Source organism: Camelus ferus, chromosome X (assembly GCF_009834535.1).
Source record: "Camelus ferus isolate YT-003-E chromosome X, BCGSAC_Cfer_1.0, whole genome shotgun sequence".
Lineage (NCBI taxonomy): Eukaryota > Metazoa > Chordata > Mammalia > Artiodactyla > Camelidae > Camelus > Camelus ferus.
The window spans coordinates 93,926,644-93,954,290 of record NC_045732.1 but is presented as its reverse complement, the minus strand read 5'-3'; the positions used below and the strand labels follow the sequence as shown (position 1 = coordinate 93,954,290).

The 27,647-nt window shown below is 44.3% G+C and overlaps 2 protein-coding genes across 3 annotated transcripts in view; one reads left to right on the top strand and one right to left on the bottom strand.

Annotated features, from left to right (window-relative positions):
• Positions 1-246: 246 nt before the first annotated feature.
• LOC116661985 (cancer/testis antigen 47A-like) lies at positions 247-3,724 on the top strand. 2 transcript variants are annotated; one of them, XM_032475053.1, is made up of 3 exons: positions 247-1,122; positions 1,945-2,083; positions 3,199-3,724. In XM_032475053.1, exons 1-3 carry the CDS (start codon positions 450-452, stop codon positions 3,215-3,217), a joined length of 831 nt encoding a protein of 276 aa, XP_032330944.1. In that variant the 5' UTR covers positions 247-449; the 3' UTR covers positions 3,218-3,724. The 2 variants fall into 2 exon arrangements, with proteins under 2 accessions (XP_032330944.1, XP_032330946.1); XM_032475055.1 differs by having other exon boundaries at positions 3,126-3,724.
• A 1,638-nt stretch (positions 3,725-5,362) lies between these two features.
• The window catches only part of KIAA1210 (KIAA1210 ortholog), a 62,495-nt gene continuing 40,210 nt past the window's right edge, over positions 5,363-27,647 (bottom strand). Inside the window, exons 7-12 of the mRNA XM_032475290.1 lie at positions 19,445-19,639; positions 16,958-17,066; positions 14,560-15,303; positions 10,386-10,549; positions 8,858-8,963; positions 5,363-7,434 (exon numbers count right to left, since the gene is read on the bottom strand). Of these exons, the coding sequence (XP_032331181.1) occupies positions 7,262-7,434; positions 8,858-8,963; positions 10,386-10,549; positions 14,560-15,303; positions 16,958-17,066; positions 19,445-19,639 (1,491 nt within the window). The 3' untranslated portion in view covers positions 5,363-7,261. The remainder of the gene's footprint in view (positions 7,435-8,857; positions 8,964-10,385; positions 10,550-14,559; positions 15,304-16,957; positions 17,067-19,444; positions 19,640-27,647) is intronic.

The window sequence follows — 27,647 nt, the reverse complement described above, 5'->3', positions numbered from 1 at the left end:
AGCATAGCACCCCAAGGCGTCAAAGAACAGGAAGGCGGTTGGGAGCAATCTTAGAACCAAAAGGCCTTGGTGTTTCATTGGACCCAACCAAAGGGTCTTGGTCTTTCATTAGACGCAGGGCACATCAATCCTGTCTCCTCAGCCAATGAGCTTGCAGCTCATGATGAGGGGCGTGGCCCATTGTCCACTCTTCTGGCCCCGCCCTCCGTCCGCAACCTAGCACAATCTTCCCGCCCAGCCTGCGCGGCTGCTGTCTGAGGCCCAGGGCAGCTACTGGCATCGGCCTCCTGCCCACCGGCTCTGGGGACCTCCTCTGTTGTCCCCTCAGCGGCCACTCCGCTCAGCCCACACCCTCAGGCCTCCTGTCAGGGCAGCCACCTCGGTGGCTACCAACATTACCGTCGCCGCCGCAGCCGATCGCGGCGCGGCCGAGGTAACTGCTCGGTGCCATGTCAACCACGGGGGAAGGAGATCCGGCCTCGGGCGGCCTGGACGGCTCCACGGGCGCGGCGGGAGCGCCGGCCGGAGCGACCGGAGCGGCCAGAGCCGGTGACAGGGCAGACCGCGACTCCGGGCCCCACGGGGACCACGATGATTCCGGGTCCCCCCCAGGCGTCGCGGCCTTGGAGGCCAGGAGGGCCGCGGGAGGCCCGGGGGAGGCGGCGGGCCTGGTAGCGGCCCTGGAGGGCGGGAGCTCCGAGGATGACTCGGACATCGGGCCGGTCCAGGACGAGGACGGGGAGGAGGAGCCCCCGGAGGTCCTGGACGTCGAGGTGGACGCCCACCAGTTCCCCATGGTGGGCTTCCGCTTCCTGTTAATGGACCTGGTGCATTCGCTGCTGCGCCGCATCTACCACAACGACCACATCCTGGTGCGGCCCCGCGGCGGCCGCGTGGTGGTGCGGCCCAGGCCCCCCTCGCCCACGGGCTCAGCCATGCTCCCCGTGACCCCGGCGCCCGGGGGGCCGGGAGAGGGGCCCGCGCCGAAGGCCCAGGAGCCCGAGGAGCCTGAGGACCCCGAGGAGGACGCCTCCTGGGAGACCCCCGAGGAGGGGCCGGCGGAGGAGGCCGATGATGATATCAGCGTTTGGGAGATGGCAGAAGAGACCAGCACTTCTGAGGGTAAGGAGCCGGCCGGGGTGCGGGGGCTGGGGGCCCAGCCTGCGGGACCCCGGCTCAGCGGGGCCTCGGCAGCTGAGGCCGTGGGAGTCGGGGAGCCCTCCACCAACTGAAGGTCAAAGCGGCCCAGTAGAAGCCCAATTCCATAGCGACCTTTACGGTTCGAGAAAAAAATGGGCCGACCTCTACCAACCCTGGTGAGAGATATGAGATTATCCATCAGTGCCATTTCTGAGTCCACGGGTGAATGTCCATGGAGGTAAGTGTGGAGGAAGGAGCTTGAGAGGAAATGGAAGAGAAAAGAACAGGCAAATGGCATACCTCATGTTTGGTTCCTGGCTATTAAAAAGTGCCAAGATGCTTAGAAAGTTGATACCCAAACATTATGAACTGACAGGGGAGCACTCGGTAAAAATAAGACATTCAGGGAGGAGGAACTAATGAGCTTCACCATAGAATTTGTATTTGAGGCAAAAAATTTTTGCAAGAAAATCCTAACCAAGACATACAAAATGATCAGGCCCAGACGATTCTGATCCCTTCTTCTCTGAAGGGCCAGAAATAATCAGCAGCACAGGGTGGCAGATTTACCGGAAAAACAGAAATAATGTCACTGTGAAAACGATCAAGCAGCAGAAAGGTGAGGGTCGTGAAAGTGTTGTATCAACCAGAAGGAAGGTGCCCAGCTGTTCTTTCCTTAGTTACTCCTGTCCTCCTGCTTCCCCCAAGGATGGAGTACTGAATGGCACTCTTCCTTATGAATTGGGATTTTTTAAACTTTCTGTTAATGTCTGGTCCCAAAATATTTATTATTCTTCACTAAAGGAACAACTAGTTATCAATATGAGAACTCCAGTGAAGAGGCTCATGGCTCTGAAAGCAAGGGAAAAGAGAAGTTTAACAAAAAACAAGAAGAGCCGGAAAAACATCAGGACCCAGCAGAGGGCAAGCCCAGAAACCCCAGGTATTTGTGTGTAGCTTTGAAAATCACCCAACCATTCCAGGCACTGGCCAGTTTTGTTTCTTGCTTTATAATTCTCCCAGTAAACTAAGAAAAAGCTTGTTTAAAATTAGTTTAACAACTCAACTTTACCTACTTAGAATGTTACTAGAACACTCACGTACCTAGTAATATAAAATGTATCATGCCTGGAAATATCCTTCATGGCTGCCCATTTATTCTTGTGAGGTCTTTTGTCCTCCACCTCTAAGACTATTCACAAGTTGTAAATGTATCAGTACCTAAGACCGATATTTGTTTAGAAAACAGTTACCAGAGCAGCAGTGAAAGTGTCTGGGCTGTGCACTAGTGGGGCCTTCATCGCTTGGCCACAGAGGCGCAGTCTCCTGCACTAGGAGACAGCGCCTTTTAGAACGTGACTACAAATAGCAAAAAGTTAAAAATTTCGAGTAGGACCACGTTTAATGATTAATACCTAAAATACAAAAATCTACAACTGAACAAATGTTTATGTGACAGTCACAAGAAAAGAAACTTAGTCATAGTATGACTGTTTATCACTGCATTGGTAATGGAATCTTAAGGCATAGCTTGCCCTTGAGCATATTTAAATGAGTAACATTTCCCCTGCATTTTCACAGCTGTGTATTTCATAATAACAGCCTCTTTCTCATATGGTAGATATGGAGACCGAGGTTCTGGGAGGGTGAGGGGGTATCATTTGCGGAATGAGAACAGGCTCTCAAGGTGGAGAGGTTGATTTAAATCCTAGAATGGCCTCTCAAGGGGGAAAAAGCGTTTATGGTGTTGGGCAAGAGGGAGACATGTTGCTATGATCACATGATTGAAGCCATCAGTCGTACGAGCACCCTGTATCCAAGGTGCAGGTTACGAGAGGAAAAAGTGTTGTTCTCCTCTACTCGTTGAGGTGTAGCACCCAAACGCAGCAGGTGCACATAGGGCTGACTACTTTCTCAGATTCAGAAAGTCACTGCTGCCAGTTAATGCTGAATAATTGTTAATTGTCTCTCATTTCATCCTGCAGTTGGGAGGAATAGAAAGAAGACATGTAAAGAAAGAACCCACTGTTTACAACTTTCACGTGTTTCATTTTTCAGACGCCCATGGGAATTTTAACACTGATCCCAATCCAAAGTTCATCAACTAAAATGTGATATCCAGTGGCTTGCGACTTTCATCTTTTACAAACATACTTAACAGCATGGGTTCTAATTAAAAATAAATTTGCTTTAAATTAATAAACTGAAATGCCAGCAGATTTTATTTAGATAAATGATTCTGACTCAAATCTCCCTTTTACCTTTGTCTTGACCCATTTTACCTTCATTGAAAGGCATCACTTTCCACCACTTGGTAAGCCTGTTTTAAATAGTTTTGTTGTAGCCCAAAGTTAAAATGTCAAGTTTAAAATAATTTTTGTAAAGATAGACATGGAGGTCAAGACTTCAGAGCTGTGCTGTTTGCTACATTTAGTCCCTGGCCATGTGTGGCTGCTGAGCATTCGAAATGTGGCTAGTCTGAGTTGAGATGTACTCTGTGTTAAAAACAATGTAAAATCGCATTAATACTACTTACATGTTGAAATAATACAGTGTTAACAAAATATTAAAGTTACTTTCTCCAGTTTCTTTTTCCTTTTTTAAAGTGGCTACTAGAACATTTCAAATTACACGTGACTTGCATGATACGTGTATTTCATATACTGTTGGGTGCGTTTGAAGGAAACCTCATAGACGGCCCCGCTTGCCTGGAGGCCAGATGGTGCTGCTGAGCCTGAGCCCAGACATTGATTTGGAGCAGTGGTTCTCAAAGTTTGGTCCCCAAAAGAGCATTATCAGCATCACCCAGGAATTCTTAGGCTCCACCCAAGACCTGTGAATCAGAAACTCGGGGAGTGGGGCGCAGCAATCTGGGCTTTAAGAAGCCCTCCAGGGGGTTCTGTTGCAGCTAAGGTTTGAGAAGCACTGGTTTAGAGCCACAGGGGAAGAAGCTCAGACTCACCTATGGGGGGACCAGCCTTCACTCACTGGCTTGGGACTGTTGTAGGTAAATTGAACAGGATGGCAAAGGGTGGACTGGGGAGGAGACAGCACTCACAGGGGCTGAGACACAGAGGGGCTAAGAACGGTGATGGCAGCAGAAAATGCATAAGGGAAGACACTGATTCCAGAAGGATACAAAATGATACCATGTGCACGAAGTCTAAGGAAAAATACAATCACTGTACGTTGATTGTAGATGCATATAGTGACAGGCATGCCTGTGAAAGTGTATAAAAATGTAGCATACAGAAAGGCCTGTGATGGAAAGGTAAACACCACATTTAGGATGGTGGTTACTCCTGGGGAAAGAGAAGGAGCGGGATCCTATTGGGGCGGGCTCCACAGTGGGCTTCAACTGTATTAGAATGTTACGTTTTGTAAGCTGGGTGGTGGGTATGTAGATATTGATAGTATTATTCTCTATACCTTTGTGCAGGTCTGAAATAAAAAAATAAAAAGAGGAAAGGGCGAGAATAAGTTTAATATCTAGACTCTAAAGTGGAAAAAAGGTAAAGTCATATTTGATCAGAGGATCAGAGAAGGGGAGGGGTCCCGGGAGTTTGACACTAGACAGCCTCATTTCTCCATTTAATTAAGGCTTCCTAAGTGCTCTCTTGGTAGCATTTATACCTTCTCTCATATTCCATGGTAGCACATCTCATATTCTAACTTATGTTAGCATTATTTTTTTAACTGAGGTGAAGTTCACTTAAAATCAACCATTTAAAAGTGAACAATTCAGTGATATTCACAGTTTCATGCAACCACCACCTCTTTAGTTCCAAAACATTTTCATCATCCCCAAATCCTATACCCATTAAGCAGTCACTCCCCAGTTCCCATCCCTCCACTCCCTGGTGACCACCAGTCTGCCTTTCTGTAAGACTGAGACCCAGTCCCTGAGCCAGGCTGGAGTACAACCACCACCTTGCCCTCCCTGTCTGCTCATCCCCATCTGCATTCTTTCTCCCACCCATCTATTTGCTCCCCAGATATTTATACACGTGAAAACCTTCTCTTCAATACCGTCTCTTCCTCATACAAATACCCACCTCGAGGCCGTTAGCTTGGTCAGGCACACCTCCATAAAGGGGGGCCTTTATGCCTTGCACAACTTCTTAAAATCATTTAGCTTTTCTGACAACTCTCAGGTCTAAGTTGTCAATAACCCTGTATTCAGTTTCCCTCCTCATGTGACAGACAGAGTCAGACTACAGAACAGGCTTTATTGAATTTATTTGCTTTGCATATAGCAGAAATCAAGAATGCTAAAAGAAGCTGAAAACTTGTCAGAATGTGCCTCTAGGCGTTAAAAAAACTTAACCTCTTTACTTAAAACAGATTTTTGTTGTTAACGGTGGAAAGGAAATTGTTAATGGAGAGTTCTTAGGGTGAGAATAACCTAATAGTGGTCCACTCTGAGGAAAGGGGCATCGGAGGTGTAACAGCTAATTTACCAGGACTACCTAGGCAAAAGGCATCTACCTTTAATGATCTGTTCACTATGAGAATACAAAGGAAATCAAACCCAAACAATCAAAATCTTAGCATTATCAAAAAGGCAAAGATATAGTATCAGGGAAAATAAATGTAGTATAGAGAAAAGATAAAATCCAGCATATGATTGTACAATATCACATTATATCATCATCAGCAAAACCAAGCACCGAGGATTTAAATTAGCTCTGGCACCTCACAGCCTCGCTGAACTTTTTTTGCATGTGGCAGCACCCTACTCAGAATTTAAAGGCACAGTTATATCTAGGTTTGCATTTCTGTTTAAGCAAAGTAGCCCCAAGGTGACAGAGACAGACACAGTAAAAGGTATACTAGGACACTTCTGGGTTTCCTAAGCAAATGAGCTGGGTACTGCCCAGGTATCAGAGGGAGCTCTCCCTTAGTGCTTGGTGTGTCTAGGGGATGGAACAAAGGGAAAGGACTTGGGGTGAGTGGTTCACTGGGGAGGCAAGGGCTGTCCAGCTTAGTGACTTTTGGGGTGTGTGCCCCTAGGAATGAGGGCAGGGAAAGGCTGATTCAATCACCTTGGGCTTCCAGTTAGCAGAAAGTTAATTGTTCTATGGCTTTAGAATTGCAGTCTTGCTTTGGGGTAAAATCTTGTGAAACAGAGGCTGCTGAGGGAAAGTGACAAGAAACTGGACTATGTGGAGGTCTCCATCTTAAGGCTGGAGCCAGCGTATAAGACAGCTCTCCAGTGGCCCCAGACTTCCTCTGCGGAAGGCTTCCCATCTGCCTGATTGAAAGCACAGCTTTCAGCATCTGTAGAAGTTTGAATTTCAACAGGGTCTTAGGTTAAAAAACAGGATATATGTGGCATGCAGTACATGTCTGAGCAACTGGAGAGGGTCACAGTGGCACTGGGGCAAAAGGTCAAACACTGATGGACTAACCATCCAGAGGAGTATGAGAATCCCCAAGGAATGGTCTGCCTCATAGGAAGGTGCTCACTGCTGCCAGACCTGTGACAGGTTGACACAGGGCAGGTGCAGAGAGAGCTCTGTATAAATTGTAGGCATTGGGGGCCCTCACAGATACAAAGAAGGTGTTTCAAAGGGCAGTGGGCTGATTGGGGGACTGGCTGTGCAAAAATTTTCTTGGACACCCAGAATTTTCACTTCTACCACCTCTTCTTAGGGGCTTTGCAAAGCTTGGAGCAGCAACCAAAAAACTGAAGCATCAAACTAGGCTCATAGAACCTAAAAGCCAATCCTTGGGCCAAATCATCTGGACATTTCCATTAGAATGAATTTACTTGATCAAGGGAAATGACTACCTCTTAGTTGCTCCAACAAAATGTTTTAGCTTTCTCCCTTCTAAAAGCACATTGTCCAAAGTTAAAGACTTCTCAATTTGACAGAAGTGCAAACATTTTACATAGTTTTCACAGAAGAAATTCTTGGTTTTCAGATGCTGGCAGTGACTGTACTGAAGGTTACACATTCATGGCATTTGTTTCATTCAGATAATTATTAGCTTTAATTTTCATTTTAAGGCTCCTTTGCTTAATACAAATGGTTACAGTAAATAAATCACTATGTGGCATTAATAACAGCTATTGGCAATTATCATTTGAAATGCTGATACTCCGCCCAGGAGCTATTTATTTAATGATTTCTGCCATCTGGCTCCATGCTTTGGCTTTCTTCTTGGCCAGGGAGAACCAGACTGGCTCAGCTGGCTCAACCGGCTGTTGTAGTGTGACTGGGAGAGTGGAAGACCTTCTGGTTTCCTTCTTCATAGAATGTACTTGAAGTATCTTATCATCTTCAAATCCTATTGGAACCACAGTAAATAACACACAAGTAGTAAGAAGCCCCAGAGATACTGAGGTATGTTTATGGGATGCAATAAGAATTTTCCTCCTTTCAGGTTTTCTCTGGCTTCTAAAAGTCAGTGCATAGGCAGTGCCATAGGGTGGTATGTGAAAGGGGTAACATCAATACGGCTGTGGCCACAGGGACCTGGACATGGGAAGGTCTGAGAGAAAATACCTACAGCTGTAACTGCCAATCTTTGGTTGATTATTATTGGATTGTCTTACACTTCTGAATTGAGTCTAGAGGGGAAACGTATCTGTTCAGTTTTTTCAATTTAAATAAGGTAATATTGTTTTGTTTTGCCAATCCATGATGTTGTATGAAATGACTGATGACTCAGTAGATCCACCCAGTAAAAGTCTATGCTAAATAACATTATATCAACTACTCCTTCCCTCATCTGGCTTTATGGTTGATGGACTTAGTGGCTTAGAGTCAACCAGTGATTCTCAACCCTGGCCACACATTAGAATCATCTAGGGTTCTCTTTAAAAATATGAATGCACATGCTATTTCTTGAACTAACTGAATTAGAATCTCTAGCAACGGATCCAGGGTGATCTGTAATTTTAAAAAAGCTCATCAGGTGATTCTAATATACAATGAGAGTTGAGAACCACTTGACAGGAGTACAGTGCACATGAGACGATTCACAGCTATAAGCAGGTCAAGTGCTGCTATTTCATGGCCACGCAGTGGGTTCCTAAACTCCTAGTTTAATTTCTTCATGAGGCAGACTAAGAGAGAGGGCAAAGATGACTCAATATAAATCCATCCTCCCCCCAACCCGCTCCTCCTCCTGGAAGAGAAAACATCCCTCTGGCACACAACTCTACTGATGAGACCTTATTCTATCGCAGCAGTGCTTTTTCAGCTTTCAACATTCCCCCACCTCTCATACCCCTGCTCAGAATACAGAGGGGCTGAAACAAGCCTTTAAATGGTTAAAAAAAACAATTCAATACCACTGAGTCTTTACAGTGCTTTATTTTCCACAGATTCATTGGGAATGTAGAAGGTGAGAAAATGCTGCTTTGCTATGAACTAAAAAAAAAGTAACTTGGTTCTTTCCTCTTGAATACCAGCCCTAAGAATGTTCTAGTGAGTGATCACAATTTTGTGCCTATACAGCTTCATAGATGAGGTAAAGACTGGAAGACCCTTTGAAAGTTACACACTGGACTTAACAGTAGTCATAATAATCGGATTTTCCTAAAACAAGCTGATATCTGTATCTAATGGAAGAGCCATGAGAGAAACATGAAGCTGATTTGGGGGAAGAGACATATGTTGTCTGAGCTTGAAACTGCAAAAGTTTCACAACATTCTACCCAGGCTATTTTGAGGGGTGGGGGGTGGGGGTGGGGGGTGTTTTTTACCTGCTTTGGTAGACGTAGGTAGCTTCATCCGTACCATTTTCTCCTGTCTATTGACATTGGAACTGAAAATCCGTCTTGATTGGTTTTCATTTGCAAGGCCAGCTCTCTTTAACACAAAATGAAAACAGAAAGGTTGTTAAGTCCTGACATGAAAACAGCAAATTACTTATTCAAATCACAAGCCCTGTCCTGGGTATTATGAGTTCAACATTAACCAAAAGGAAAGAGATAGATAGAGAGATAGAAAGAAACAGAAAGCACCTTGGTTCAGAATTTCAGTTCACAAAACCTAAGCTGGTTCAAGTTTATCACCTTTCTGAGCTGGAAGAAAAGGTTGTCTAATCATACAAATAGTGTAAACAAGTTAACGTGAGAATTATTTAACTTGACAACAACCTCTTCTCTAGCACTTTACCAGCACTTAGCAAGCTAACAGAATGTGGTGGTTACAAATACCTTATCAGTTAATTAACGTGACTTTCATGGATTTCTACGTAACAAAACTTGTTTACATCTGACTTGCATTAGAAAGTGATACAACTAGGTGTTTTCAAAATTGTACAGCTTAAGCTTTTCAAATTAACCTCTCCACAACTAGTCTAAATCAATGAGTTTATATACCCTAAAATATGTCCCCCTGACAAAAGCTTTAATGAAGGTGGACTTTGCCCTGTATGATCCTGCTCCCATAAAAACACTAATGATGAAAATGAAAAGATCTTTAAAGAAAAGAGTTAGATTTTCACATGATCCCACAACAAATTCAGTAAGCACTTAGAAGTATAGGAACTTAGACATATCTTTTGATACGTAAATTTGATGTTTTCTTGAGTCAGTTTTCTGTAGTTTTGACAAGCAGGGTTCTCATTCTGACACTTCCAAAGACATTGCAAATGCGACATTGGAAGCAAGACATCATCCCATCATGCCTGGTCCACACGTGGTACCATTAGCCTTGTTCATCACATAGCTTTTCCCTTAACTTATAGGGGGTGCCACACCAAACCAAATCAGTATGTGGAAACCCAAACATGAAACTACCTTAACTTACGTAAACGTAAACCATTATGTACTGATATGGAAGTGTGTCCAGAAATGAAATGTTAAATGAAAAATAGTATGTATAGTTTAATTCCATTTATATTTTCTTAAATACATGTACATATTTATAGGCATAAAATATCTGTAAGGATATTTACTCAACTCTCACCCCAGTGGTGACCTTTGGGTTTTTTTTCAATGACTCCTTATTTCTAGACCAATTTCATGGAATTCCTTAGGACAGGACTTGATTTACAGAATCTTCTCATATTCATCACTTTTTACAAATCCTTTAAAGTGCATAAAGCGGAGCACATTTCTATGAGTACAAAGCAAGTCTTTTCCCCTGAAGAGTCCCCAGATTAATGTATGATTAACGTATTCAAAGAGGTGGGGAGCTGCATCTCTAGCAAAGTTCCCAATACAATCTTAGTCAGTTGGCTCCAGCAACCTTTTGGAGTGTTTTGTGGGCTGCCCCAGGTCCTACCCAATATCTAGGCTCCTTAGTCTCAGGCTTGGCTCCAGCTCTATTCTTGGTTTTGGGCTCTTTTGCAGGAATGTTGGCCTGGAAACTCCCCTGCTTCTGCTTCACCATGGTTATCCAAGCTGGCTCTGAGGTGGCACAATCTGACTGTTGACCAGGAGCTTTTCCTGTGAAAGGAATGAAAGTTAGAACTGAAGCGAGGCAGGCAGGGTCTTGAGACTGACTGGGGCCTACCCACAATAAGGTCCCAAATGGGACCCTTGTTAATTGCCAAATGAAAATAAACATATAACACATAGAGAAGGGCCTCCTTCTTTTGTACCCTCCCTACAATTTGGCAAGGCAGGAGTTCCTTGAGTAGATAAGAAGCTGTACTTCAAAGTTTGCAAACCGTCCTCTTACTGGTCCCTTTCCCTCCCTTGTCCATCCCTCTTCCTATCTCCAGTTCAGGGTAGGACAGCGGTTGCTAGATGCGCTGGGAAAATTCCTACGAGGCCAGACGCTGAATTCACTGATGTCATTTCTCTTAACTCCAAGGAAAATCTTACTGTATTTGTTACCTCATGGTCCCTAATGCAAGTGTGTGGTTACATGGGTGTGGTTATAGGTGTGTACAAGACTATGTGATGGTGAGCCTGAAGGTACAAAGGCTTTGAGAGAGATAAATGCTCAAAATATCACCTAGCTCTGGATTCTTAGACATTTCAGGTGAGTGAAGAAGCTGTGGAAGTACAAAACATTTACAATAAATTAAGATTTCAAGCTGAGAGCCTGAACATAGTGCTTATTAATGAGTTGGTTTTAAAAATACACACGGTGTTGAGGGGCACCTAAGATATGTAAAGAAACGTATTTTGAGAAAAGCATAAAATCCCATCTACATGTAAGGTGTACAGAGATTGGGGGATGGGGAGATGGTCACGTGTCTATTACAGAATGTGGACAAATGTCCAGAGGGGACCACCTTGAGGAACAGAGGACTCAAAATGAACCATCTCCAAATCCATTAATCTAGAATGGGGCATGATTCTGCCCCTAGGTCCACAAGTCAGCCTTATCAAAGCAACAACTGAGCAAGCAAAGCTAGAGCAGACTTCCTCCTAGTCAAGACTTTGTTTTCCAGTTCTTCCCACCACTTGGTACCTGTTTGCCATCTGGAAAGATAAAGTCTCACCTGGGGTCCTGTAAGCAGGTTGCTTCTTGCCCATGCTTTCAGATTTGGGCCTCCTCTGTAGCCTCTCTGCAAAGTTAGATGCTGTGGGGAGGCTCTGTGCGCTGCCCAGGAGCCCTGTGGAAGCCCTTCTTCTGATTTGCTGTCCTCTACCTATGGAAGATGAAATTGGGCCCAAGGAGTGTGAAGGATGCTTGGTAAAATCTTGTTTCCCACTCTTACCCTTTTGTGAGGAAGAGGTTCTTCTCAGTCGGACTCCAAAAAGATTTTCAACGTCAGCCCCATTGGTGGGTGAATTTGAATGGCTGTTATTTTGAGCACCACTCCCAAGAGCTTCCTCCTTAGAATAAGTGCCTTCAGAAATGGATGCTTGCCAGGCAGGAGTGACGGTGAACTTCACAGGTTTGGTAGCAGGAGTCGGGGTGTTCTTAATGAGGTTTTCGGAGCTTTGGCTGCGTTTCTTGGTTTTGTTTGGAGAAGTGGGGTCCCTCGGTAGGGACCAGCAGCTAGGCTTGCTCTCAGAAATGGTTTCCTCAGCAGCAGCACTCACAGAACTTGAATAAACCTGTTGCTGATACTCAGGGTCTGCAAGAGCCTGAAAGGTGTGTCTGGGAGGCAGGCGCTCCTCCGAACCTCTTCCCTCCGCAGGTGCACTCACTGGGCCTGTCGAGAAAGTCTGTGGCTGAAATTCAGCCTCATCCTCAGCTTGGAAGGGGCGTCTGCAAGGCAGCTGCTCTTCGGAACTCCTCCATTCTCCACGAGAGCGCTCAGATGCCGAGGAGATTTCTTGCTGGTACTCCAGCTTCCCCAAAGTCGGGGCAAGGTGTCTGGGAGGCTGCTGGTCCTTAGAACTGCTCCACTTCACATGACCACTCTCTGAATGGGCAAAAACCTCTTGCGAGCCTTCTGGCCTCCTCAAGCCCTCCAGAGGGCTTTTCATAGGCAGCAGCTTGGAAGAACTGCCTCCCTCGGTATCAGCACTCTCCCAGCCTGAGAAAACTTGGTGCTCGACTTTTGGCCTCAACATAGATTTGGAAGGTGGATTTGAAAACAGAGGATCCACATAATTTCCCTCCTCAACAGCAGGACTCTCTGAAAAGATTTGCTGGGCCATAAACTTGACAAACGACTGGGAGGGACGCTTGGAAAGCACCATTTTCTTAGATGTGTCTTCTTCACCAGTACTGCTCTCTAGACGTGAGGACATTTCCTGAATTTTAGACTTTTTTGCCACCTGGGCAGGATGTCTAGGGGGCAGTGGCCTCCCAGAAATGCCCACCTCGACAGCAGCGCTCTCCAAACTTGACATCTGCCGGACTTTACGCCTCACAATGGACCAGGAATGTTTGGCAAGCGGCAGCTCGGTAGAAGGAACACTCTCTGGACCTGCAGAGATTGCTTGTTTGACTACTGGCCTCGCCAGGGGCTGGGAAGGGACTCTGGGAGGCAGTGGCTCCATAGAAATGCCCCACTCCATGGCAGCGCTCTCTGGACCCGCAGAGGCTTGTTGCTCAAATTTGGGGCTCACCCAGGACTGCTGGAAGCTGTGTCTGGGAGGCAGCAGCTCCCCGAACATGCCCTCCTCTACAGCAGTGTTCTTTGAGAAGATTTTCTGGGCTTGAGGATTTGTCAAGGACTGGGGAGAATACTTGGGGAGCAGTGTCTCCACTGGAATAATCTGCTCAGCAGAAACACCCTCCAAATCTGAAAATACATTGTGTTCAGCTTTAGCATTCATCAAGGGCTGGGCAAGAACTTTAGAAGGCAGAGGCTCCCTAGAAATGCTCCCTTCTGCCACAGCACTCTCTGGACCTGCAGAGACGTGTTGCTGGGCTAGAGGTCTCATCAGGGGCTGAGAATGATGTCTGGGAAGCAGCAGCTCCGTAGAAATGCTCTTCTCAACCATGGCACTTTCCGCACCCGAGGAGAATTGGTGCTCCACGACTGGTCTCACCAGAGCCTGGGAGGGACGTCTGGGAGGCAGCAGCTCCCTAGACATGTTCCCCTCCACAGCTGTGCTCTCTGGACAGGCAGAGATGTCTTGCTCAGCTATTGGTTTCGTTGGGGGATGAGAAGGATGTCTTGAAGGCAGCAGCTCCACGGAAGTGATCCTTTCACTAGTAGTAGTAACTTCTGGACCTGCAGAGACCGGTTGCTCAACTTTCAGCCTCATCAGGCGCTTGGAAGGCACTCTGGGAGGCAGCGGCTCCACAGAAATGTCCCACTCCCCGGCAGCGCTCTTTGGACCCGCAGAGGCTTGTTGCTGTAATTTAGGGCTCACCCAGGACTGGAATGGGCGCCTGGGAGGCATCTGCTCCACAGAAACACCCGACACTTCAGGTGCATTCTTTGAAACCGAGGAGACTTCTTCTTGGTCTTTGGGCCTCCCCAAGGCCTGGGAAGGGCACCTGGGAGGCAGATCTTCCTCAGAGCTGCTCCAGTCCTCAGCACTGTTGTACTTTTCAACATAGCTACTTGATCCTGTGGAGGGGTCATCCTCAGACTCCCCCAAAGCCTGGGGAGCGCACCTGGGAGCCAGCTGCTCATCAGAACTGCTCATGTGCTCGACAAAACTTGATTCTGCGAAGACTTCTTGGCCACCTTTGGACTTCCTCAAGGACGGGAAAGAGTGTCTGGGAGCCGGCCGCTGCGCAGAACCACTCCCCTCCTCCGAAGCGCTCTCTGAATCGGAGAAGCCAGCTTCAGCTTCGGGCTTCCCCAAGGACCGGGAAGAATACCTGGGTGCCCGCCGCTGCTCAGCACCGCTCAGCTCCACAGCTGAGCTTTCTGATTCTGGGGAGACTTCTTGTCCCTTTTTGGACTTCCCCGAGGGCTGGGAAGAGTATCCGCGCGCCCGCCGCTGCTCAGCACCACTCCCTGCCTCGGAAGTACTCTCTGAACCTGAGGCGACTGCTTCAGGCCTCGGCTTCCCTAAGGACCGGGAAAAGCTTCTGGGAGGCTTCCCCTCTGCAGAAGAGCCTCTGTCTGCCAAAGCACTCACTGTACCTGAAACGCTGGCTGTGAAGGCCTGGAGAACATTGCCAGGAGGCTTTTCTCTGCAGGGATTTTGAGCTGACTTCACTTTAAATCGGACACTCTTCCGATCAAAGCTGGAAGCTCCTTCCTCTTCTGACTGGATGTCAGAAGGGTCCATAAACACCTGATCCTTCACTGGCACTGAGAAAATGACATCTTGGGTTGTGGAAAGGTTTTCTACCACTGGTGAGAGAGCAGCTCTGGCTTCCGTCTTCTTGGCTCCAGCAGCCCCATCTTCATGGTATGGTGAGAGACCAGTGACCATGGACTCTTGCAGGTCTTCAGGTATTGACTGTGATGCTGATGCTTTTCTGGCATCAAAGTCTACACCGGCATTTCTCCTTCCCACGTCGTTTTTATCTGAAAACAGCTCCAGCGGCGCGGCACTTTCTGTTTGTGGAGTTGTGCGTTGCTCTACAACTTGCTTCTCCAAGGGCAGATGCCAGAAAGGGCTGTCCCTGGAGGTCTTATCAGCAGGTGGGGACCCAGCTCTGTCACCTAGGCCAAGGGCTCTACTGGATTGTTTAAAGCTTCTTCTTCTGGATCCACGCTCATTCGTCCCCAAAGTACTTAATCCTCTTCTTCCACGTCGCCTTCCGTATACTGGGGAAAGTGGGTAGCTCTGACTCCCAGCGGCATCTTTGTTTGCAGCCTGATCTGTTGTCTTCTTTTCATAAATCTCAGCTCTGTTGCTCTGTTTCTGGCTTGAGGGACCTGTACCAAATAGAAATAAGGAAAGGGAAAGTGTGTCCTTTTGATTTCCTAAAATAAGAATACTCTGCCCTGGCCCGCTAGGTACCTACTTGCCATTGAATTCCCTAGTACAAAGAAGTAGCTATTCTGAAGACAGAGAGCAACTTGGTCACTATTAGCCTTCTGCAGTTGGAAATTTTTAAATCAAAGTGAAATCCTGTTTTATGAACTGATTCCAAGGTTGGCCCATCACCATTATATCAACAGTCTGTTCCACCATTAGGTGTGAGACACTTCAAAAGGCCATTTTTTGAACTTGTAACAATGATTACCTTTTAGGAAACTGGGGCAGGGCGAAGGGAACTTTTACTTTCTACTTAGTAGTCAACAGGGGTTATGGGAGGTGGGATTATGGCTCTTCATTTCTTCTGCTTTCAACTCTCTTGTAGCAAAGTAATCTGATGTAAAATGCATGCAAAGCAATCTTGGAAGAGTGCATTGGTCCACAGGCTTCAGATCAAGCACAAGGCAGCAGTTCTACACTTTGCTCCTCTCCTCTCTAGCACTTTTACTAAGGAACCCAAGTTTGATCCCCAGGTGGGAGGGCCCTCACTTCCTCCTCTCCCTCATCATCAACTGATCCTTAGCTCCATCTAGTGGTTTCACATCCAGCAAATAGCACCGAACCTGGAGGTTCATTCCAAACCACTTCCATTATATGGAAAACAAAAGTATCTGACCCCACAGACAATGAATGTTTTAATCTCTGTGTGTAAAAGGGAATGCTATTAAAAATAAATATGAAAAAAGGGTAAAAAGAAAGTAAAAGAAATTACTCATTTAATTTCTTTCTTTTTGTTGTTACGCAGAAGAGTTTCATGGTTTTATTAGTTTTGATAGGAGAATGTCTTCAGGGCTATCCTGTCTTTGAACCCACGTGTGAAATCCTTTGCGGCAAAAATATGAAATAACTGTTTGACTTAATTTGTAGAACAGGAATCTTGTTTGATCAAGTATTGCTCAAAATTCAGTTGCCATCAACTGGAGCCAACATCCACGTAAACACACACACAAACACACAGACTTTTCACTCCAGTGGTATTTGTTGTTTGGGGTGTTGGCTGCCAAGGACATCTGTCTGCAGCTGCCCAAGCCCTCTCTGCCCATGGATATGGGAACTGGTCTCACTGTTAACAGAAGACCTTTTTTTCTCTACTGGAAGAGAAAAGCAACTTTAAAAAACCAGGATTTTTTTTTCGCCAATTCTGTTTTTATTGTCTGGTTTTGTTGCTGAGGGGGGATGCTGAAGAGGAAATCACTGGCTGCACTCAGACACCTGGGCTCACTGAGGAACTCAGCAGGTACGTTAGACTTAGGATTAAACAAACTTACAAACAAATAACCATAAATCACCTCTCTGGTTGGAAATTCATTTAGATAAAATAGGAATCCAGGTATGACCCTTTACCTAAATCTCACACAAATGGCAACTGTATTAATTGGGCAGTTTAGATGGAGAAACTTGGACCTTATTAGTATGTATCTTAAATTGAAAGCCCTCTGAGGACCAAGGACAGCAGGCCTGGGCAATTCTCTTTATATAGCCCCTGTTACATGGAACTGTGGCACTAAGCTTGTAGTACATGTTTCTGGGTGAGGGTGAAGATGTTCCAACCTGCACTGTCTCTTTTCGGCCTCCTTTGGTTAGCTTCTTTTGGTCTGGTTGTACTCTTCTCTTCTTCAGAAACCAGTGGAAGGCTTGACTCCTCTTGCTTTGGTTTCACCTAAGAGAGGGAAAGAAAGAGCTTGAATCAGACTGAAGTGCTCTTCCTCAACCCCTGTATAGCTGCCAAAGGAAAAAGCATCAGGGGAAAAGTCCTTGCTATCCAAATGGCTCTGTTGGGAGCATAACAACACTGTTAATGATGGAAATTATTTCCAATGGTATCCAGACCCTGGTGATCATTTTCCTATTGGAAGTGGTTCACTAGATGTGACATTTCTGATCTCTGAGTGATACACTGCAGGGAACTCTCAAAAACACCCTGGAAACCACTGACCCACACTGCAAAGCCATACATATGAAAATGGGGTTGTTGGGTCTGACAACAATCGTACTCTTGTCAACACTGGAATTCCCAAGTTTGCTTCACCAGTCCTGGGAACCACATTCAAATCCTGATAGGCTTCTTTTCAGAGTGAAAGCATGAATTATGTCTTTCTAGCTCAAAAGGAGAAAAAAGATTGGGGTTTGGTTGAGAAAGAAGAGAGAAAAAGATGAAGGGTTCAGCCCTTACACTGAAGGGGTTAAAATTGGTTTAGTATAATCAAGGTTTTCAGATAATGACAGTGCAGCTGTGGAAATGTCAGAGGAGCACTACACTGAACAGGGTCCAGAATTTGCTTTGTGTAAGTCTTTATGATATGCATCTAAAGACAGACATGCAACTCTTTAGGTTCCCACATGAAGTGCCTGTGTAAACAGACTCAGCTCAAAATTATTTACTTTTGAGTGAATGAGGGCAGAGAGACGTGGGATCAGATCTCTGCTCCATCATTTACTCTCTGTGTGATGTTGCACAAGTTATTCTCTAAATCTTTCTGTCCATGTCTATAAATTAGGGATAAGGAGAAACCTCCGGGGGACTTGCAGACCTAAGAAATTCCAAAGCAGGAAGCAAGTGGCAGCAGCCTCTGGGTCATAAATGATCCTAGACTCATATTCATCCATGTGTCAGGGAGAGAGTCACAAGGAAGAAGTAGATGTCTCAGCCTTGTTAGAGAGTGCTACCCAGGCCTTTCCTCAATTAGGCTGTGCAGAAGGAAGAAAGTCAGAAGGGTCACACTAAGTTTCCCTTCACCAACATTCCCTGCATCCCACATTTGTGGCGAGGTGTCCAGGTGATAATGCATTTACACGGTCTAGCACATAGTAATTGATCACCCTCTGCTTGACACTGAACCAAGGAGATTCTCTCAGGGCCACCAGAAGGCCCTCCTAGGCCTGCCACCCTGTCAATTGTTCTTTCAGTGTGTACTTTGTTCTCTTTCTAAAGCCAAATTGTGATGTCTAAGCTCAGGGCAACATGGTGGCCTGAAGAGTCCTGGGCTGGAAGTCGGAAGACTGGGTTCTGGTCCAAGCTCTGCCACTACCAGAGTTTCTGAAATTCGGCAACTATTTGTGCTTTAATATCCTTCCCTGTAAAATGCTTGTAACTACAAAAACTTTTCATCTCTTCTAGCTCTGATTTACAGCCCTTTACTATGGCCCAGAGTCACGGAGGAATTGTTTGGACCGAAGTGAATCTTCTAGCTCGCTGACACATCTTTTAAATACCAGTATCTTTGAATTCTCAGCTTTCAGTAAAAATCTTTTCCAAAGACATTACTCCCCTATCTTCCTAAACAGAGATTGGCGAATCTCGTTCAACTTTTCTTGATGATTTGGATGAATAATGAACATGACCTATTACATTGGACAATGATGCAGTGTGGCCCTGAGGGACTTACTGAGGTCAGCAAGGTTCATGCTCCCCATACTAAGTGGCCCCAGATTGTTTCTGTCATTTCTCTCCCCTATCAACCATCACTTCTCTTTGCTATCAGATCGCAGTATGATCTGTGGCCACGTTTTAAACATAACTGGCTCACCTAAGTGTGCTAGAAAGTCATGTGACAGAACTTTGTGACATCTACATGACTCCGAGAGACTTTGGATCTCTGAATGCTTGGAGTTGCTGGAAGCCTGACCTCCAAATAAGTGGGAGTGCTACAATTTGTATCTCATGGGTCTTATCTGATTAATAATTAAAAGAATGCTAATCTGGACTATGATTGGATATCTTCTACAAAGAGGGCTGAGTGAATTCCCAGATGCTAAGCCAATAAGCAGTTTCTTGGGGGGTTAGGTCACTGTTTCTCATTTCTTCAGTCCCTTTTATGGAAGTTCCACCTGGATACTACATCCCACTCACTAGATGCAAGTTTGCTCACCTCTCTGAAGGTGTCAAGCCTGGGACAGCACCCTTGACTTTACCAGCCCTACTTAGGGTCTGGATCCCCCAAACCATACCACATCCCTAGGAGCAGTCTGCAAAGGTTGGAACTCTTCTTTTCTTATATAGGAGTTTGTCCCCAGGCCTCTTGGAGGACTTATAGTCACCTGAAAGCTCTTCTTCTTTTGTTTCCGGGGGTTTAAAGCCATCTTGTGTCGAGCAGCCGAAGAATCCAAACAGCCTTGGGTGTTGGCTGGGGTGCTGAAACCAACAGGCACCCGGGTGCTGCTGGAAGAGGGGAGCCTGGCAATCGTGTTCAAGGACTGTGAGTGAACAGGTCCAGGTGAGGGCCGAAAGGATCTCTGGAAAGAGTAGGAGAAAAGAAGGGAGTCAGCTCTGTATGCTGGCATTGGTCTCAAAAGTTAGAAATTCCTCTGGCTGAAGAAGAATTCCTAGAGAACTCCTTCCTGAATTACTGTCCCTTTTGCCTACAGCTGCACTCACACTTCTGGTCAGTAGGCTCATTAGAGGCAAGGTGCGCACTTTCTGCTGGTTCCCTTGCAGATGAAAATGAGAAACAAGAAGTTCAGGTTGCTCCCTGGCTTACCAAGCATTCAGGAGCTTCCCTTCATCCTCAGGACAGGAACCCAACCATTTCGTAGAGTTTACAAGGTCAAAGAGTTTGCATGTTCTTTTGTCCTGTACCCCCCTTTTATTAACAGAAGGGGCTGACTGGGGTGAGAGGCACAGTCTATGTCAGTAAAACCATCAGGGTTCTGGGATTTCTCCACAGGAGTGCCTGGTGGAGACAAGAAAACCAGGTTGGAAGAGGGCTTGTCTGAAAGCTGCATTTGCAGAGACAGCACACTTTCTAGCAGACCTTTGCTTCTGTTTACTGTTCATGGGTGCGAGGCTGATGGAAGCACCTGGAGGAATGCTCTCACCACCAACAGGGTGGGAATGAAGCCTGTCACCTTGTCCCCATTACGACTGGCCTCCACCTTTCCAAACTATCTGGTCCTGGGGCTCCTAGCTGGCTTCCTCTGTAGGAGCTTCAAAATGGTCTCCCTTGGGCTTCTTGACACAGTGTTTTCCACACCTCAAAGAGACACTCCAGAGCACCTCTCCCTCCTAAGAAGTTCCGGGTATTTGTGTTAGCAGAAGCCCCTTTGAAGGCCAGGCAATGAGCCATCTCTCTCCTGGACACCGGTGGCAAATGATGCAGTTTAGCAGGTAGACAGTTTCCATGTGTGTTTGCTCACTAGTTCTTTCCAAACCAGCTTGACACAGCACCAGGGACCCCTTTGGTATTTTCAGCTTTCACATCCCTTCACATTTCCCCACCACCATTGTATGTTGATCCAGTGATAACCTTAGCTACTATCTTGGCTCCAAATATGATTCTTTTATGGCCTGTGATTCCAATGCCTGGGGACTTAACACAACTAGTGGGTCGGGCTGATGATACATCCAACCCACCATTCTGTTGTTGATTCTAGGAAAGGGAGTGGAATGCTACAGTTATCTTTTGTGGGGTCAATCACACAAAACTGGAGTGGTCCCAAGCCTTTCCTAACTTCTTTATGCAACTGTCATCCAGGAATGTATACAACACCTCTTCCTGATACTTTATATTTAGCTTGTGTTATCTCTTGGAATTATGATACTCAGTATACAGAGTAATGTCTCTTGTTTTATTGTTCTGAAATTTTTTTATGCTTCGGTGTGGTCTTATATATAGTTCTGGTCTTTTGAGACTGGATGGCCGCATCTATGCTCCCACTAACTTCACACGGTCTGTCTCCGCACTGCCTCTCCGGCCATGTCTCTTACCACTTTCTGTTCCCAAACCACTGCTGGTTTGCTGTTCCTCAAACATCCTATGCATGCTCTTCCTTCAAGGCATTTGCACTTGCTGTCCCCTCTGCTGGCCATGCTCTTCCCCCATTTCCATGTGGCTAGCTCCCTCACTTCCTTGGGGTCTTGATACAAAAGCCACCTTCACAGTGACACAACCTATTTGAAATCTTAGCCTTCTACCCTGACACTGCATAATCCCCATGTGCTTGTGCTGGGTTTTTCTCCTTGGTACTTTTGATCACTGTCTAACATACGGTATATTTTGCTTATTTATCTTGTCTGTTGTCCATCTCACAGCTCCCACTACAAATATAAACTCCATGAAGAAGAGTTTTCATCTGTTTTATTTACTACTGTATTCCTAACACCTAGAACTGTGCTTGGAACATAGTAGTTGCTCAATAAATGTTTGTTGAACTGGTGGATTAATCATGTTAAGAGCTCCTACCAGATATTGCTTTCTGAGAAGTCATCAGAGAAAGCTCCTCTGTTCTCTGTATCATTTTAGTTATTCTTTCTGAGGCCTCACTAGCTCCAACCAAAGGTAAGTGGAAAAAGTCTAGAAGGTCTGTGGATCTAGAAACTCTAAAAGGATACCATGCAACCTGCTTTGCCTGAAAACTAACCTATGATGCCTATTTAGCAAGTAAATACACCTTTAGTAAAGAAACACTTTCAATTCAGTTGTCATCCCAAACCTTGTGGCAAAATCACTATAGAAAAAAGCATTATTTAGTAAAACCCATTCAGAGAAATCAGTTTCAGCAAAGTTCTGGCAATTTCAAGAGTGAGTGTGTGCAGGAGAGAGCTTATCTGTTCCCAGTCACAGCCTAAGCAAGGAGTCCATCAAACTTAATAATGGTCTCTGCTGTTGGGTTTAGAGGATGTCGTCTGGATATAGAGTATGTATATATTTTACAACTTCCCTTAAACTCACCAGTGAATTAAATAAACTATTCAAATAAACTCTCTGGAATGTTGGGCAGTGTTTCTCAAAGTATGGTCTGGGAACCCCTACCCCTAGCATCAGAATCACCTGGAGTGAGTGTTGAAAAAGCACATTTAAAGACACATCAAGACTGTCAGGAAAGGGGCCTTAGACAAGGCTCAACAGGCTCTCCAAGTGAGTCTTCTGGGGGCCAGGGTTGTGAAACACTGCCTAGTCCTCCAGCATGAAGAGAAAGGCTCCTATTTTCAAGCAGAAGCATAGCAAGTTCCTAAATAACCACATCAGTTGCCTCAGAACAGGAGCCAGCAATATCTGGGCTCCCTCTGGGAAGTGGGGTTCCTTCTTAGGCTCTACCTTTTCCCACAGCCATATTGGTCAGGAGAAACCTAGAAAAGCTACCACTGGAGCCAACCACAGGATTTTATGAGCTACACAGGAAAAGCAAACCAAAAACCTTCCTGGCAGGTTTCCAAAAGAAAAGCAAAAGCAGGAAATGGGACTCCTTTCTCTCCTTTTCCTTTCCCTCCCCTCCTGCAACCCCACTCCTCCCACCCTGCACTCTGAGAGCCAACATACCCTCTCAGTACCCAATGTGCAAGTTATTCAGGAAGGCCAAGATGGTTTCATTCCTTCTCCTGTGTTTTCAAGTGGGGGTAGCACAGAGAGCTTCTGATTAACAGCTGGAGTGAAATGAACTCCTTTTGCCTCAACATATGGGAGATGTGCCAGGCCTAGCGCCTACTAACCCAGAATCTTCCTGGGGAAGGAACCTGGGCTGGGCCTCGGGCCAGGGTAAGGAATCCTTCAGCACTGGTTGGGAGGGGTGTTGGATAGTCTTTTGCTGTTAATGGGAGAAAGGTTGCTCTTTGGACAATTAAAACACATTTTAGTTCCTTTTCACCTTTCTGTCAAGTTTCTAGACCCAGTACAAAATAGTTCAGTGAAAAATGCATTGTTTGGTCATCCTTTTGATAGCTTCTTTGTCTGCTGTATGGTGTCAGGGTTTTCACTTTTTCTTTTTAACTGTTGATGAGAAACACTTGAGTGGTGTTGGAGAGCAGTTTGGCTGCTCCTTGGAACAAAAGAGAACGCCAATTGTTATGTCTTGGTATTACCTGGTGGCTCTTTAGGCCTAGATTTTATCAAGACTTTAGCCTGAAAAGCTGTCACCTTGGGGGAAAAAAACTCACTTTGAAACTGGGAGGTTTTGACACTGGGATGCTAGAGAGCTAGGTTCTGTGTGAGTCATTCAGCCAAAAGCTCCCAAGGCAAGTAGTCTTTGCAACATTTGCAGAGAAAGCAGCAGCTCTTGGTAGGAAAAGTGGTTCTTAGTAGGAGGCTTCTCTATCAAGAAGTACTGGCACAGGATATGAGACGCAATATTGGCTGTTAGGACTTTAATTTCCTGAGTGTGTCAAAGTGGCTTATTTCTCCCATTCCTGAGAATTCCTGTGCAGCTGCTGCTTCACTCAGAATCGTTGTTTCATAAAAGCTGTTGTGACTACTGTTCTGCCATCCTGAAAGTTGTAAGAGGTAGAATTTCACATATTCCCTATGACCCCCTCATTACAATCTCCCCAATTTCTTAAGTAATATAGAGAATAAGAACATGAGCTGTGGAATTGAATAGGCCTGGATTTGAGGTCCTAGCCATGGCATTTTTTTTTTTTTTTTTTTTTAGTGTTTGACCTGGGACAAATTACCTAACCTCTCTGAGCCTCAGTTTCTGTGTCTGTAAGATAGGGATAATAGTAATATACACTTTAGTGTGCAGTTTTAAAAATGAAATGAAATGAAATATGGGGAGTGCCTTTCATGTAAGAAAGTCTCTGTAAGTTTTAGCTGCTGTTGCTATTGCTGGGCATTGGTTGTATACATTCAGAGAGCTGCTAAAGTCCGCATGGTTTGGTGAAAGGTGGTATGGATTTGGGGAGGAATCCTGGGTTTGGGTCTCAGCTCTATCTTTGATTGGCTGTGTGGCCTTGGCCGGGTCATTTCACCTCTCTAAACTTCAGTTTTTTCCATCCAAAATGGGAATAATAGTATCTTCCCTGTCTAACTTACAGAGTTATTGAGAGAATCAAATGTACCTTTATATATGCAAAATCACTCTGTAAGCTACAAATTTCAGTGCAACAGTGGGGAGAAGGGCATTATGCTCTCCTTTGATGTATCAGAGGATTTTCAAAAATATCTCTCTGAACTTCAGAGACCTATTTGTAAATAATAATGGTGAATTATGAAGTAAGCCATCATGGGTAATGCAAGACGCATGATAAGGAGGCAACCTTGCAGCAATCTAAGTTAACTCTTTATTAACCAATACAATGGAACAACTGGCAGCTATTTAACTCTTACCATGTTAAACGGCAACATCTATCCTGCAATAGAACTAAAGCCCAGATGTTTAATCAGCTTAAACTTTAAGCACCTAAACAGCTGATATAGCCCTTTCTCAAGAGAGAAAGCTGATTGGGTTATATATGCATGACTATTTTTCCATACAATTATTTTTCTCCATGAAAAGCAATATTGAGGGAAAATATTCTACAGACTCATTGGGGAATATGAAGTTGATTCACTGATGAAGATGAGCCAGGTTGAGAAGTTGGCAGGGGTCAGGAAAGTGCTAAGCAAAAAGATCCTCTGGTCCAAGGATGGGCTAGAGATGGTCGCTGGGGTGAATTAGTCAGGCCCTGCTAAGTCAGACTGCCTGCTGGAGGAGCCTTGGGCTTGTGTCTTTGCGTGGTGAAAGCTGAAGTCAAGCAGAGAGTCACAGTGGCTCATTATGTCGCATATGCTATATAGAGATATTCATCTTCACTGCCTGTCTCACCTATACTCAGAGAGCTGAAGCCACTGAACAGAGTCAGAGGGCTGTGAGGCCCAAAGAGGAAGGTTACTCAGGGATGAAACAGCAAGCTTTGCTAACTAGAACTAAAAGAGACAGGGCACCCAACTCTTCACCCAAGGAAATATGGAAGAAATAGGCTGAGATAGCAAGGGCTTAAGGCAGTCCTTCCCATCCTGCCCCAGGAGATTTGGAGGTGAAAGTAAGCCTAAGGTTAAAGGTCTACCAGGCCCTTGAGAGATAACATGTGTACTCCCCTGCTGCCAGCAGTGGGCAGTGGCTCAGAGATGAAAGAATAAAACAGAGAACTTGGAAAGACTTCTCTGTATGGTAGAGATTTAGTCATCTTTTAGTCTGACTTCTCTATTTGATTTGGTTTCTGTCTAGTTCCCTAGTTGATGCTTAGTGAGAAGGCAGCAGGAGCTGGGTTTGTGGGGAGGCCTTCGAATATAAGAGTTAGGGGTCATAATTTATAAGAAGCTCAGATTAGCACCCAGGTCAGCACATCTGGTTGGGATGGTGACTACAGCTGCTTCTTGGGATGCTACTGCTGCTGTTGCTGCCCCCTTCCCTCTCCCCTGCTTGTGTTCACCCCAGTGAACTAATAAACCAGGAAGCTTGGCAGAAATAGCTAAGAAACTCTCATACCTGGGGATGGTAAGGGTTCGACTACACCACCAAAGATTAGACTTTCTGCCTGCAAGCCTAACATTTAACCTATAGAAACTTATCTCAATTTTTGAATTTACTAACAGAGAATTTATTCCATTCAAGCAGGACAAATGTTTAGATTAATGTTAGGAAATGTTGACTATAAATAATTTAACACTATTCATTAACCTATAAAATACATAGTTAGCCTACTCAAATTAATGGAAAGAGAAAATTACATGTATTAAAATGTTATCTAATTTTTTTTAATTGTAATCCTCAAAGTGACCGCTAAGGAAATAATTTTTAACTATATAGAGAAGGAAATGAGAAGGGAATAAAAACAGTACACTAAAAAATAATTAAATCCAAAATAAGGTAGTAATAGAGGAACTGAAGTACAAAAAAGATGTAAGATATATAGGAAAAAAAAGCAAAATGGTATAGGTTCTTCCTTATTAGTAATTACTACGGAAGTAAATGAATTACACTCTCCAATCAAAAGGCAGAAACTGACAAGATGGATTTAAAAAACATGATCCATTTATATGCTATCTACAAGAGACTCACTTTAGATCCAAAGACGCAGGTAAGTTGAAAGAAAAAGAATGATTAAAGGGATTCCAAGCAAAACATAACCAAAAGAGAGCCAGAGTAGCTATATTAATATCAAACAAAACAGACTTTAAGTCAAAATTGTTACAGAAGGCAAAGATGGACATTATACATTGATAAAATCCATCTAGAAAATAGAATAATCATAAACATACACACCAAACAACAGACCCACTCTGTTGGAAGTGAAGGGAGAAATAGTTCTAGAATAATAGAGATTTCAGTATCCCATTTTCAATAATGAATAAACAACTAGACAGAAGATCAATAAAGAAATAGAGGACTTGAAACAATACTATAAACCAAGTAAATCTAACAGATATAAACAGAACATTCCATCCAACAAGAGCATAATACATATTCTTCTGAAATACACATGGAACATTCTCCTGGATAGACCATATGCTAGACCACAAAATAAGTCTTAATAAATTTTAAAAAATTGAAATCATGCAAAGTATCTTCTCTGACCACAGCAGAATGAAACTAGAAATCAATAACAGAAGGAAGACTAGAAAATTCACAAATAGGTGGAAATTAAACAACATACACTTAAACAATGAATGGGTCAAAGAAGAAATCGAAAGGAAAATTATAAAATACTTTAACATGAATGAAACTACAATACAACATAACAAAATTTATGTAATACAGCAAAAGCAATCCTCAGAAATTTATAGCTGTATATGCCTATGCTACAAAAGAAGTTCTCAAATCAATAACCTAACTCTCCACTTAAAAAAAATTTTTTTTATTGAAGTATAGTCAGTTTACAATGTTGTGTCAATTTCTGGTATACAGCACAATACTTCAGTCATATAGGAACATACATATATTCATTTTCATATTCTTTTTAACCATAAGTTACTACAAGATACTGAATATAGTTCCCTGTGCTATACAGTGTAAACTTGTTTATCTATTTTATATATAGTAGTTAGTATCTGTAAATCTCAAACTCCCAAGAGAAAACTAAACCCAAAGCTAGCAAAAGGAAGGAAATAATAAAGATTAAACAGAGATAATGAAATAGGGAATAGAAGAACGATAGAAAAAAATCAGTGAAACCAAAAGTTGGTTCTTTGAAAAGTAAAACAAAGTTGACATATCTTTAGCTAGATTGACTAAGAAAAATAAGACACAAACTACTAAAATCAGAACTGAAAGGGCTGCCCCTGTCTCTCCCTCTTCAGAGACAGCCCACATTCTGTCTATGGAATGTGCACCTACTTTTAATCTGAGCACCCAACCCCAACACCTCATGGCCTTTCTCTTGCCTTTCAATGTATCTTTCTGAATAAATCTACCTTTACTAAAAAAAAAAAAAAAAACCACCAAAAAACGGAAAGGGAACAATTACTACAAACCTTACAGAAATAAAAAAGATTATAAGACAGTACTATGAATAATTGTGTAGGTATCCTAAGTGAAAAGAATAAATTCT

Coding starts and splice junctions, on each gene's coding strand:
- LOC116661985 (XM_032475053.1), top strand. CDS start 450: ATGTCAACCACGGGGGAAGGAGATCCGGCCTCGGGCGGCCTGGACGGC. Junction 1,123..1,944: donor AGAGACCAGCACTTCTGAGG/GTAAGGAGCCGG, acceptor TCTTCACTAAAG/GAACAACTAGTTATCAATAT.